At 45.2% G+C, this 12,999-nt stretch overlaps 1 protein-coding gene across 2 annotated transcripts; it reads left to right on the top strand.

Moving 5' to 3' along the window:
* The first annotated feature begins 501 nt into the window (after positions 1-501).
* On the top strand, positions 502-11,949 carry LOC115122994 (E3 ubiquitin-protein ligase KCMF1-like). Of its 2 annotated transcripts, XM_029652282.2 has the most exons (8): positions 502-690; positions 2,111-2,278; positions 2,590-2,729; positions 3,015-3,116; positions 4,040-4,220; positions 9,034-9,122; positions 9,667-9,899; positions 10,049-11,949. In XM_029652282.2, exons 1-8 carry the CDS (start codon positions 675-677, stop codon positions 10,338-10,340), a joined length of 1,221 nt encoding a protein of 406 aa, XP_029508142.1. In that variant the 5' UTR covers positions 502-674; the 3' UTR covers positions 10,341-11,949. The 2 variants fall into 2 exon arrangements, with proteins under 2 accessions (XP_029508142.1, XP_064882963.1); XM_065026891.1 differs by lacking the exons at positions 502-690; positions 2,111-2,278 and adding an exon at positions 2,312-2,365.
* Positions 11,950-12,999: the final 1,050 nt, after the last annotated feature.

The following is a 12,999-nucleotide window of genomic DNA, read 5'->3' as shown; positions in this document are numbered from 1 at the left end:
ATGAAGCTACAGCAACCAATGTGATATATGCTGGGGTCATTTTTGCTTTGTTTTTGCTGTTCTCCAAATAGCATTTTAGAGTTTTGAAATGGTATAGAAAAGCATTAAATGATCTTCAACTTTCTGGATTTCACTAAAACTGATGGGGACAGTCCGTTTTGTACACTGCTGCTACTCGCTGTTTATTATCTATGCATAGTCACTTCACTCCTGCCTACTTGTACAAATTACCTCGACTAACCTGTCCCCTCGCACATTGACCCGGTACCCCCTGTATATAGCCTCGTTATTGATATTTTGTGTTACTTTTGATTATTATTTTGTTTATTTGGTAAATATTGTTTAAACTCTTCTTGAACTGCGCTGTTGGTTAAGGGCTCGTAAGTAAGTTTTTCACGGTAAGGTACAATTGTTTTGTTCGGCGCATGTCACAAATAAAGTTTGATTTGAGTAGCAGTATGTGGACAACAGTGCCCTCTGGCGTTTCTCCGGCGCATTGGACGGTGACACAGCAAGCAGGCGGCGGAGAAGACACTGTCACTGTGCCAAACCGGATCGTTCATGAGGAAGAGGCCAGGGACATCCAGCCCCGGCTTCTATTCTCCAGCCGATATTAAATTGCGTGGTTCAAGTCAGAGTGAGCCCGTAAGGGGGGCTGTGTTAATGTCCATAGGATGTCCCGTCATGAAGGTAAGAAGTTTAATAACCCACACAGAAAGACAAAGTGCTGAACGAGACACCGCAGCGAAACGATTGCTGGCTAACTAACGTTACATGAAGGTCTTCGTGTATTTTGTAATGAACGCTGTATTAGAATGGCTACCGCTATACATTTATCCACTTTATCTAGTTCCTGTGCTTTATTTGGTATATTGTTATAGCTAAAACACTTAAACGTATCTTGGTAACTTACTAACGATAGTTGGGGCGCAATGGCACTGCCCAAGAAAACCGTTTCTATTTTCCAGACTTAATTCAACTCATTCGTACGGTAGTTAACCTAGTTGGATAGCATCTAGGTTGCTAACCTAGATAACTAGGTAACTGGAGAGTTTAGCTCTCTTTTTATTTTATTTTTTATAACCTGTCGTGTGAGTTAACTAGCGAGCTAGTTTTACTAGGTTTAAGGCAACAAAAGGAGGGGGAAAAAACAACATTTTATACATGGAAATGTATTCATTATCGTGTCTTGTCAAAACATCACTTTTGGAAAAAGTGTCCTGGCTAGTTTTTATTATTGTTTTCTTTGCACTGTCATCAAAGTAGCCTTTTGGACGAGGCCTTCCAACCGAGGCCTTCATCAGTAGCTAGTTAGCGCTTTAGACATTTAGCATGGGGTTGTTGTTTTATTTATTTTTTAAATCCACCAAAACATTTTTTTTAAAGGAGCTAGCTAGTGAGAACCCGCTTCTGAACCGGCTAGTTGTACAAACTATAGGTAGTTAACTGTGTTGACCAAGCTGTGTTGAGTCGCTGTGCAGAGTTAGCTTTAGCTTAGCATTTTATTTTATATAGCACGACTGTTGTAGTCTAAATCAGCTGCATGCCCTCAAACGTCGGTGGTCCGCATAGATGGCTATCTAGATGGGTAAATCATTTACACATTTTATTTTAAATTCATGTCAGTCTTAAATAACAAAAGGGCCATCAGTTCTGCACAGAGCCAGTCGTGCAATTGCCTGCCTTTAAAAAAAAAAAAGTCGGTGAGATAGCTGTCCATGCTGGGTCTATGCATTTACACATATTTTAAATTCATGTCAGTCTTTCATCGTCTTAAATAACACCGGCTATCAAATTCTGCACCAGAGTTGCAGCTATATTGGCCAATGCAGTTCAGCATCTTCTTTTTTTTATTAGTCACATGGACACTGGAAATGTGAAACGGCTGTGTTTGTGTAGTTAATAGGCTAGTTCATGTTATGAGTGTTGTGCCAATATGTTGGTTGTGTATTATAGCTAGCTAAATGCTGCAACGTGATGTCTTTGTTGCTGTGTGTTTGACCAACACCCCTGTCCGTGTTGTCTATTCTAATACTCTGACTTGTGTGTTGTGGGGTTATAGGACAGGGTATTGGTCAAAATGGTCCGTCTGTGAATTGTCTTTCCCCAGGTGTGAGCTGCGATGCGTGTTTGAAGGGTAACTTCCGGGGGCGGCGGTACAAGTGTTTAATTTGCTACGACTACGACCTGTGTGCGTCGTGCTACGAGGGCGGAGCCACGACCACCAGACACACAACAGAACACGCCATGCAGTGCGTACTAACCAGGGTCGACTTCGGTAAGTACACACACCCCTGCATATACACCACAATCAGACACACTACAACTCACACCATGCAGTGCGCACTAACCAGGGTCGACTTCGGTAAGTACATAGCTATTAACCAGACGGGAGACGCAAAAGACAAACACCACAACTAAACACCCTGAAAACGTCTTTTGGTCAGATACCGCGTTGATTCTGCCTGCACTGATTCTGTCCTTCCAGACCTGTATTATGGAGGAGAGGCCTTCTGTTGAGCAGTTCCTGCTTTCACTTGTCCTTACTGTCTAACCCTGTCCCCCCCACTCCTGTCTGTCTTACTATAGACCTATACTATGGAGGAGAGGCCTTGTCAGTGGAGCAACCACAGGCCTTTACCTGTCCCTACTGTGGCAGGATGGGCTACACGGAGACCTCTCTTCAGGAGCACGTTGCTGCAGAGCACACAGAGACCTCCTCAGAGGTGGTAAGTCTACCACTGCTTTTCTTGGACCCGGGCATGGAAACACAAGTCTTTAGGCCAAGCACCAGTGTAAATCTCTGCAGTGGGAAAAGAGACCAGTGCTTCCTCTAGATTGTTTTCCAGACAGGAGGGAGGGGCAAAAAATGTCCCCAAATAAACATCCAGCAGCCATGTTCAGTAAAATGAACAGCCCCCCCCCCCCCCCCTAAAAAAAAAAACAGTGTGTTCAAATGCATTAGATGTGGAGCATGCTCAGATGGGCTTGTGTCCTCTCCTTCTCCTCTGCAGATCTGTCCCATATGTGCTTCGCTGCCCGGCGGGGACCCTAATCACGTGACCGACGACTTCGCTGCTCATCTCACACTTGAACACAGAGCCCCCAGAGACTTGATATCCTTTACCCCTCTGAACCTGTTTCCTCTTGGTGATTTTTGTTTTTTTTTCTTCTTCTGTGCTTTCGTTTCTGCTTTGGAATCTAGACCGTCTAACTGCAATGCACTCTGGTTTAAAAGGGGCGATATAAAATAAAATGTGATTGATTGGTCTACAGAGTCCACTCAGGCTAACCCTAACTCAGAAACGTGATATCCTTTTTTACAGGCAAACAGAATACTACTCTACTTTACTCTTACATTGTAATGCTCCAATTGTGGGGCTTTCCACTGAAAGTTCTACTATCTAACATAGAAAACCCCCACAGGGAAACAACATGTCAGTGTAAAGCTCATCAAGAACCACAGGGCCATTCGCTGATCACCACTGGGTACTGCAACAAACTCTGTCTCTGTGTCTGTCTCTGTGTCTGTCTCTGTGTGTCTGTCTCTGTGTCTGTCTGTGTGTGTGTCTCTGTGTGTGTCTCTGTGTCTGTCTCTGTGTGTGTGTCTCTGTGTCTGTCTCTGTGTCTGTCTCTGTGTCTGTCTCTGTGTCTGTCTCTGTGTCTGTGTCTGTGTCTGTCTCTGTGTCTGTCTCTGTGTCCGTCTCTGTGTGTGTGTCTCTGTGTGTGTGTCTCTGTGTGTGTGTCTCGCTGTCTGTCTCTGTGTCTGTCTCTGTGTGTGTGTCTCTGTCTCTGTGTGTGTCTCTGTGTGTGTCTCTGTGTGTGTCTCTGTGTGTGTGTGTGTCTCTGTGTGTGTGTCTCGCTGTCTGTCTCTGTGTGTGTGTCTCTGTGTGGGTCTCTTGTGTGTGTCTCGCTGTCTGTCTGATGTGTGTTGCAGTTTAGCCTCTTGTGAGTGTGTTTTTAGTTCTGGGCATAGAGAGACTGTGTGTGTGTGTATTTCATGACGTGTCCATGATGTTCCTTGACGGTGTTGCTCCACGATGAGTCGAGCGGGGTGCGGCACGTGCGTAGGATGTTCCACCCGGGTCGGGGTCTAGGGGGGCCGAGGGCCCGTCGATCCAACATGCACTTCACCTCCTCAACCTCCGGGGGGAGCTCTACCACACAGACCTCTACACAGAGCTCCAACTACAACAGGGAGGCCATGGATCCTATAGCTGGTAGGACACACACACACAGAGCTCTGACTACATCAGAGAGAGAGAGACAGCAGATTTGTCAAAAGAGAACATGCACTGTGTAACCCACCCACCCAAGGCCCTTGTAGACCAGTCTAGACGGTAACACACCCACCCAAGGCCCTTGTAGACCAGTCTAGACGGTAACACACCCACCCAAGGCCCTAGTAGACCAGTCTAGACGGTAACACACCCACCCAAGGCCCTTGTAGACCAGTCTAGACGGTAACACACCCACCCAAGACCCTTGTAGACCAGTCTAGACGGTAACACACCCACCCAAGGCCCTTGTAGACCAGTCTAGACGGTAACACACCCACCCAAGGCCCTAGTAGACCAGTCTAGACTGTAACACACCCACCCAAGGCCCTAGTAGACCAGTCTAGACGGTAACACACCCACCCAAGGCCCTAGTAGACCAGTCTAGACTGTAACACACCCACCCAAGGCCCTAGTAGACCAGTCTAGACGGTAACACACCCACCCAAGGCCCTAGTAGACCAGTCTAGACTGTAACACACCCACCCAAGGCCCTTGTAGACCAGTCTAGACGGTAACACACCCACCCAAGGCCCTAGTAGACCAGTCTAGACGGTAACACACCCACCCAAGGCCCTTGTAGACCAGTCTAGACGGTAACACACCCACCCAAGACCCTTGTAGACCAGTCTAGACGGTAACACACCCACCCAAGGCCCTTGTAGACCAGTCTAGACGGTAACACACCCACCCAAGGCCCTAGTAGACCAGTCTAGACTGTAACACACCCACCCAAGGCCCTAGTAGACCAGTCTAGACGGTAACACACCCACCCAAGGCCCTAGTAGACCAGTCTAGACTGTAACACACCCACCCAAGGCCCTAGTAGACCAGTCTAGACGGTAACACACCCACCCAAGGCCCTAGTAGACCAGTCTAGACTGTAACACACCCACCCAAGGCCCTTGTAGACCAGTCTAGACGGCAACACAAGTTATCCTGATTGGTTCAATGCCTGATGTGTTTTGTTTTTTTAATGACTGAAAAATGTACATCCTGCTGTATACATACAGGGCCTCTTTATGACAGCGCCTTCAGAATGTATTCACACACCTTGACTGTTTCTACCTGTTGTGTTACAGCCTGAATTTAAAATTGATTAAATGGTGATTTTGTGTCACTAGTCAGTTTTCCAGCCAAACTTTTTTATGCGTGTGAAGTACATGCCGGATAAAAGCTGTCACGACAGGATGGAAACGGCTACACTGAACAAAAATATAAAACACAATATTAAAAGTGTTGGTCCCATGTTCATTGAGTTTAAATAAAATATCCCAGAAATGTTCCATACGCACAAAAACAAATTTGTTTGCATTCCTGTTAGTGAGCATTTCTCATTTGCCAAGATAATCCATCCACCTGACAGGTGTGGCATATCAAGAAGCTGATTAAACAGCATGGCCATTACACAGGTGCACCTTGTGCTGGGGACAATTAAAGGACACAAAAATATGCAGTTTTGTCATACAACACAATGTCACAGATGTCTGAAGTTTTGAAAGAGTGTGCAATTGGCATGCTGACTGCAAGAATGTCCAACAGAGCTGTTGCCAGAGAATTGAATGTTAATTTCTCTACCATAAGCCGCCTCCAATTGTGTTTGATAATTTGGTAGTACATCCAACCGGCCTCACAACCGGAAACCATGTGTAACCACTCCAGCCCAGGACCTCCACATCCGGCTTCTTCTTCGTCTGAGACCAGCCACCCGGACAACTGATGAAACTGGGTTTGCACAATCGAAGAATTTCTGCACAAACTGTCAGAAACCATCTGCGTGCTCGTCGTCCTCACCAGGGTCTTGACCTGACTGCAGTTTGGGGTCGTAGCCGACTTCAGTGGGCAAATGCTCACGTTCGATGGCCACTGGCACGCTGGGGTAGTCTGCTCTTCATGGAAATGAATCCCGGTTTCAACTACCGGGCAGACAACGTGTATGGTGTTGTGTGGGCGAGTGGTTTGTTGATGTCAAAGTTGTGAACAGAGTGCCCGTGGTGGGGTTATGGTATGGGCAGGCATAAGCTACGGACAACGAACACAATTGGATTGTATCAATTTGAATGCACAGAGATACCGTGAGGAGATCCTGAGGCCCGTTGTCGTGCCATTCATCCACCACCATCACCTCATGTTTCAGCATGATAATGAACGGTCCCATGTCGCAAGGGTCTGTACACAATTCCTGAAAGCTGAAAATGTCCCAGTTCATCAATGGCCTGCATACTCACCACTCCTAGAGCATGTTTGGGATGCTCTGGGTCAACGTTTACGACAGCGTGTTCCAGTTCCCGCCAATATCCAGCTACTAAGCACAGCCATCGAAGAGGAGTGGGACAACATTCCACAGGCCACAATCAACAGTCTGATCAACTCTGTGTGAAGGAGATGTGTCACGCTGCATAAGGCAAATGGTGGTCCCACCAGATACTGACTGGTTTTCTGATCCACACCCCTACATTATTATTATTATTATTAAACCAGCATTTCTGTACTCCTAGTGAACTGTAACTCAATTAAAATCTTTGAAATGGTTGAATGTTGTGTTTTTTTTAAACGGACTTGCTGATTCACATGAAAATCTGTCGCCATATGGATTGAAACCTAGCTACTGACCATTACCCCATAATGGCAGAATTGTTTAAAAAAAATGTTTACAAATTGATTTTAAAATTTAACAGCTGAAATGTCTTCTAAGTACTTAACCCCTTTATTGCCTAAAAACTGAACAAAAAAAATAAACGCGACATGAAACCATTTTAAAGATTTTACTGCGTTACACTTCATAGAAGGAAATCAGTCAATTGAACTAAATTCATAAGCCTTAATGTATGGATTTCACATGACTGGACAGGGGCGTAGCCATGGGTGGGCATAGGCCCACCCATTTGGAGTCCAGGTCCAGCCGATCAGAATGAGCTTTTCCCCACAAAATGGCGATATTACAGACAGAACTACTTCTTAGTTACCACCCGCAGATGAAGAACCTGGATGTGGAGGTCCTGGGCTGATGTGGTTGTGAGGCTGGTTGGATGTACTGACAAATTCTCTAAAACGACGTTGGAGGCGGCTTCTGGTAGGGAAATTAACGTTCTCTGGCAACAGTTCTGTTGGACATTCCTGCAGTCAGCATGCTAATTGCACACTCCCTTAAAACTTGACTTCTGTGGCGGCGTGGGACAAAACTGCACATTTTAGTGGCCTTTTATTGTCGCCAGCACAAAGTGCACCTGTGTAATTACCATGCTGTTTAATCAGCTTCTTGATATGCCACACCTGTGAAGTGGATGGATTATCTTGGCAAAGAAGAAATGCTCACGAACGGGGATGTGAAGAAAGTTGTGTACAATATTTGAAAAATATTTTATTAAAAGCTCATGTAAAATGGGGCCAACACTATATGTGTACTTACTCAACGTTTTATATTTTTGATCAGTGGAAGTTAAGGAGTAAAAAATGTGCTTCACAAGTTGCATGGACTTGACTGTAACATGATTTTTAAATGACTACCCGACACACACACACAATTATCTCTTAAGATCCCTCAGTCGAGCAGTGAATTGAAGCACAAAGACCAGGGATGTTTTCCAATGCTTCACAAAGAAGGCAACCTATAGGTAGATGGGTAAAATAAAATAAGCAGACATTGAATATCCAATTAAAGCATGGTGTAGTTATTAATTACACTTTGAATGGTCTATCAATACAGCCAGTCACTACTAAGATACAGGCGTCCTTCCTAACTTAGTTGCCGGAGAGGAAGGAAACTGTTCAGGGATTTCACCATGAGGCCAATGGTGACTTTAAAACAGTAACAGAGTTTTAATGGCTGTGATAGGAGAGAACTGAGGATGGATCAACAACATTGTAGTTACTCCACAATACTAACCTAAATGACAGAGTGAAAAGAAGGAAGCCTGTTTGCATTAAGGCACAAATGTAAAACTGCAAAAAATGTGGCAAAGAAATGAATTATGTCCTGAATACAAAGCATTATGTTTGGGGCAAACACATCACTGAGTACCACTCTTCATATTATCAAGGATGGTGATGGCTGCATCATGTTATGGGTATGCTTGTCATCGGCTAGGACTAGGGAGTTTTTGGAGATAAAAAATAAACGGAGAGTACCACCTTGGCCGAGAGAGATTTACATGGTTATTAAAATGTCACGCCAGGGTACACGAGAAACAGCCCTTTTAATTAAGTGTTTCTAAAATCAGTTATGGGGGAAAATGAATGGTGGAAAAACAATTGGAACCATTTTCCTGTTTGACTGCTAGGTTTTATGGGTATTATGACACCTGCACTGTGGGTCTCAATAGAGCTAAGCACAGGCTAAATCCTAGAGGAAAAAATGGTTGTCTGCTTTCCACCAGACACTGGGAGACAAATTCACTCTTCAGCAGGACAATAGCCTAAAACACAAGGCCAAATATACACGAGTTGGTTACCAAGACGACATGGAATGTTCCTGAGTGGCCTAGTTACAGGTAATCCCACTTTGTAACACAACAACAACAAGGGACAAAGTCCAGGGGTGTGAATATTTTTCTGAAGGCAGTGTAGATGCATCACTAACTTCATTCTTCTAGTCCTGTTGATAGTACCATTTTATACATGCTGTGTCCGTGACAAATAAACATGGATTTGATATGATTGACTCCTGTTTGGAAACACCATATCTCACACTCTCACGGTCTGGTTAGGGCTGAATTAATTTTGTGCCTCCCACAACTCCATCTCTCTCCCCACACAGAGCTTCTCTCCCAGTTGTCGGGGGTGCGTAGGTCGGCGGGCGGCCAGCTGAGTTCAGGTCCTTCAGCCTCCCAGCTACAGCAGCTCCAGGTAGGTAGTCCAGAGGTTAGAGGAGAGAGCCGGAGGTTAGAGGAGAGAGCCGGAGGTTAGAGGAGAGAGCCGGAGGTTAGAGGAGAGAGCCGGAGGTTAGAGGAGAGAGCCGGAGGTTAGAGGAGAGAGCCGGAGGTTAGTGGAGAGAGCCGGAGGTCAGTGGAGAGAGCCGGAGGTCAGTGGAGCGAGCCGGAGGTCAGAGGAGAGAGCCGGAGGTTAGAGGAGAGAGCCGGAGGTTAGAGGAGAGAGCCGGAGGTTAGAGGAGAGAGCCGGAGGTTAGAGGAGAGAGCCGGCAACCAGAGGTTAGAGGAGAGCCGGTTTGAATCCCGTTCCCCCTCCTTTAGCTGGTGTCAGTATCCTAGAATCTGTAATGCAAGTATGCCCTTAAAGCAAAGTACTGAACTCATATCTTACTTCTCCTGAACCCTCCTACTTCTCCTGAACCCTCCTACTTCTCCTGAACCCTCCTACTTCTCCTGAACCCTCCTACTTCTCCTGAACCCTTCTACTTATCTTCATGTTTCTGCTCCTCTTCCTCCTCTAGATGCAGCTCCAGTTGGAGCGGCACCAAACCCAGGCTGCCAGACAGCAGTTGGAGACGGCCCGGAGTGCCACGCAACGCAGCAGCCGTACCTCCACCAACGCAGGGCTGAATGCCAATCCAAGCCCAGGGCATCACAACGCCAACCCCAGTTCCAACTCTACCAGCCCCAACCCAGGGCATCACGTGTTCACTACACACACACAGCAGAGCAACTCCCAGTTCCTCCTCAACAGGTTAACTACTGTGTGCTACACTTGATTTTAACTTTCTTTTTTGTGTGTGGTTATTCTAGTTTAGGTAATATCTGTTGAACAAGAGACTTGTTCTGTAGGAGAATGGATTGTATTTGTAATGGAGTGCCATCTCTTTCTCACTCCTCCAGACTGAGTGAGCCGAGGTTGTCGGAGGCGGAGCGTCAGCTGAGTGAGGGCCAGTGGGCGGACCGTTCTCTCTTCGTCACGGAGCTCCTCCTCTCCACCCTGCTGGCCGATCCCGACCACAGCGAAGATGACGATCTCCATGACTACCACGACGCCGTGATCCGAGGTTCTGACGCGTTCAGTGATTTCGGCACCTTCGGAGACATGGGCTGCGTGGAGGTCATGACCTTGGACGTGGCGTTGGAGAACCTCAACCTCCGAGAACAAAAGGAGCAGCGACCCCCGCCTCTTTGATGACGTCACTTACAACGTTTAAACCACCAACTGCCGTTACCAACCGTCGCTTGGCAACTGAAAGAAATAAGATTGCAGCTCTTTTCTTGGCTTCGGTTATTATTCATTTTGTTTTCTTTGGCTGGGTGACGTCAACTCACTTGTCACCCCTCCCTCCCTCGACCCCACCCCACATTGTGTACATGAAAGTCAGAAGCAAGACGAGAGAATGTGAACGTGAGAGAGCGAGAGAATGAACTATATATAAATCTATATATATATATATATAAAGAAATCTATGAAAAGAAAGCCGATAATCAATTCCGCATGAAGCTGTGTGTTTGACCCTAACAGGTCAAGGTAGGATAGGTAGGTAGCCATTTTGATAATTTATTATCATAAACGAGTGCGCAGACACACACACTGAGAGGAGGCGGCAGGCGGACAGGCTCTTCCCAGCAGGCTAAGCTGTTTGTTTATGGTTAGGAATAATAAAACCGGGCTTGGCTGATTTTACCACAACAAACGTTGGTATGTTGAGATTCTTCACCCTTAACTGTCAGACGTCTTCCATTAAGCACCCTATTAGAATGGGGTTTTGGGTATCACAGAGATGAAACTAATCTCTTTTGGTCCTATGATAAGCGTTTGTGTCTGTGGGTACTTTCCTGTCCTGTCATCTATATGGGTGTTCCAATTCTACACTAATTATTATTTTCCTTAAGACTGTTTTGATTGAATGGTTTTAATCCATTATTTAGCTCCTCCCCCATACCCAGGATGACATCACTTTATGGGGCCATGTTGCCTTGCTTTGTGCCAACTGAACTGTGTCACCTTTTGAATTTCACATGGAGAGAAGCTGTGTACAGTTTGCATATGCACTACATAAAGAGATCCTAGACATGGGAAGGCCAATGGACAATCACATGAAAACTAACCTGATTCTATTCTCTCTCCTGACAGTTTCCTTTGTTGTTTTGTTTTTTTGCTGGACTGATAGGCCTTTTCTCAATTGGATTTGCTCAACTCTTGCATCCTCCCTCTTCCATCATCCTCTGGCCTCCTTTAGAAAAAGGTCAAAGGTTATCGAGGAGAGGGGAAAGTGGATGAAAATGCGCCTGTATAAAATGACTCCTCCAATCACGCGTCATCAGGCAAACTACGTTTACAGGGCGGAATCCCAAAATAAAATGTATAAACTGATAACTAAGAAAGCTGGTTGTGCAAAACATTTTATAGATAAAGAAGGATAAGTAGAATATAGTTTTAAATGTTTGCATGCTTTTCTTCTTCGATGAAAACAGTAGCTGATTTGAAGGGGGGCTGATTTCAAAACTCTTCCACGAAGGACTCAGGGTAGGATACACTTTTGCGTCCTTGCCAAAAAAGGAGCCTATTGAGGGGAAGACCGTCTTCCTGTTAACGAATTGACACTCTTCCACCACTTATCGGTTTCCCGGGTGACGGAGGAGAGAGAATGAAGGACATCCTTTTGCCTCCACTGCTACCTTAACAAATGCAATGTACTGTCTCATGATGACATGGTTTGGGTGTTTGGGAAAAGGTCAGGGTCAACTGTTCAACCTGGAGGAGAACAATAAAATTGTTTTGGATGTAAAAAAATGAATCACACCGATCTTGCTGTGAATGTCTCAAGACTCAACTTAATGCGCCGACCTCCCTGTCACTGCTCTGATGACCTGTAGCTGGCTTACATTGTTGGAGGTGCAACAGGCAGACAGAGATGACCAGCGGGTATCCATCTATATAACTATAACCCTAACCCAGCAGGTAACCATACATCCATCTATATAACTATAACCCTAACCCAGCAGGTAACCATCTATATAACTATAACCCTAACCCAGCAGGTAACCATCTATCTATAACCCTAACCCAGCAGGTAACCATCTATCTATAAACCTAACCCAGCAGGTAACCATCTATATAACTAAACCTAACCCAACAGGTAACCATCTATCTATAACCCTAACCCAGCAGGTAACCATCTATATAACTAACCCTAACCCAGCAGGTAACCATCTATATAACTATAAACCTAACCCAGCAGGTAACCATCTATATAACTATAAACCTAACCCAGCAGGTAACCATCTATCTATAAACCTAACCCAGCAGGTAACCATCTATATAACTATAAACCTAACCCAGCAGGTAACCATCTATCTATAAACCTAACCCAGTAGGTAACCATCTATCTATAAACCTAACCCAGCAGGTAACCATCTATCTATAAACCTAACCCAGCAGGTAACCATCTATATAACTATAAACCTAACCCAGCAGGTAACCATCTATCTATAAACCTAACCCAGCAGGTAACCATCTATCTATAAACCTAACCCAGCAGGTAACCATCTATATAACTATAAACCTAACCCAGCAGGTAACCATCTATATAACTATAAACCTAACCCAGCAGGTAACCATCTATAAACCTAACCCAGCAGGTAACCATCTATAAACCTAACCCAGTAGGTAACCATCTATCTATAAACCTAACCCAGTAGGTAACCATCTATATCCCTAACCCAGCAGGTAACCATCTATATAACTATAAACCTAACCCAGTAGGTAACCATCTATAAACCTAACCCAGCAGGTAACCATCTATCTCTAAACCTAACCCAGTAGGTAACCATCTATAACCCTAACC

The sequence above is a fragment of the Oncorhynchus nerka genome, linkage group LG13 (assembly GCF_034236695.1).
Source record: "Oncorhynchus nerka isolate Pitt River linkage group LG13, Oner_Uvic_2.0, whole genome shotgun sequence".
In the NCBI taxonomy this organism is placed as follows: Eukaryota; Metazoa; Chordata; class Actinopteri; order Salmoniformes; family Salmonidae; genus Oncorhynchus; species Oncorhynchus nerka.
The sequence above is the reverse complement of the archived record's forward strand: the minus strand, read 5'-3'. Positions and strand labels throughout refer to the sequence as shown.

Excerpts from the sequence above, each read along its gene's own strand:
- LOC115122994 (XM_029652282.2), top strand. Across the intron at positions 3,117-4,039 it reads ACAGAGCCCCCAGAGACTTG|GATGAGTCGAGCGGGGTGCG; the intron begins ATATCCTTTACC and ends GTGTTGCTCCAC. Across the intron at positions 4,221-9,033 it reads GGCCATGGATCCTATAGCTG|AGCTTCTCTCCCAGTTGTCG; the intron begins GTAGGACACACA and ends CTCCCCACACAG.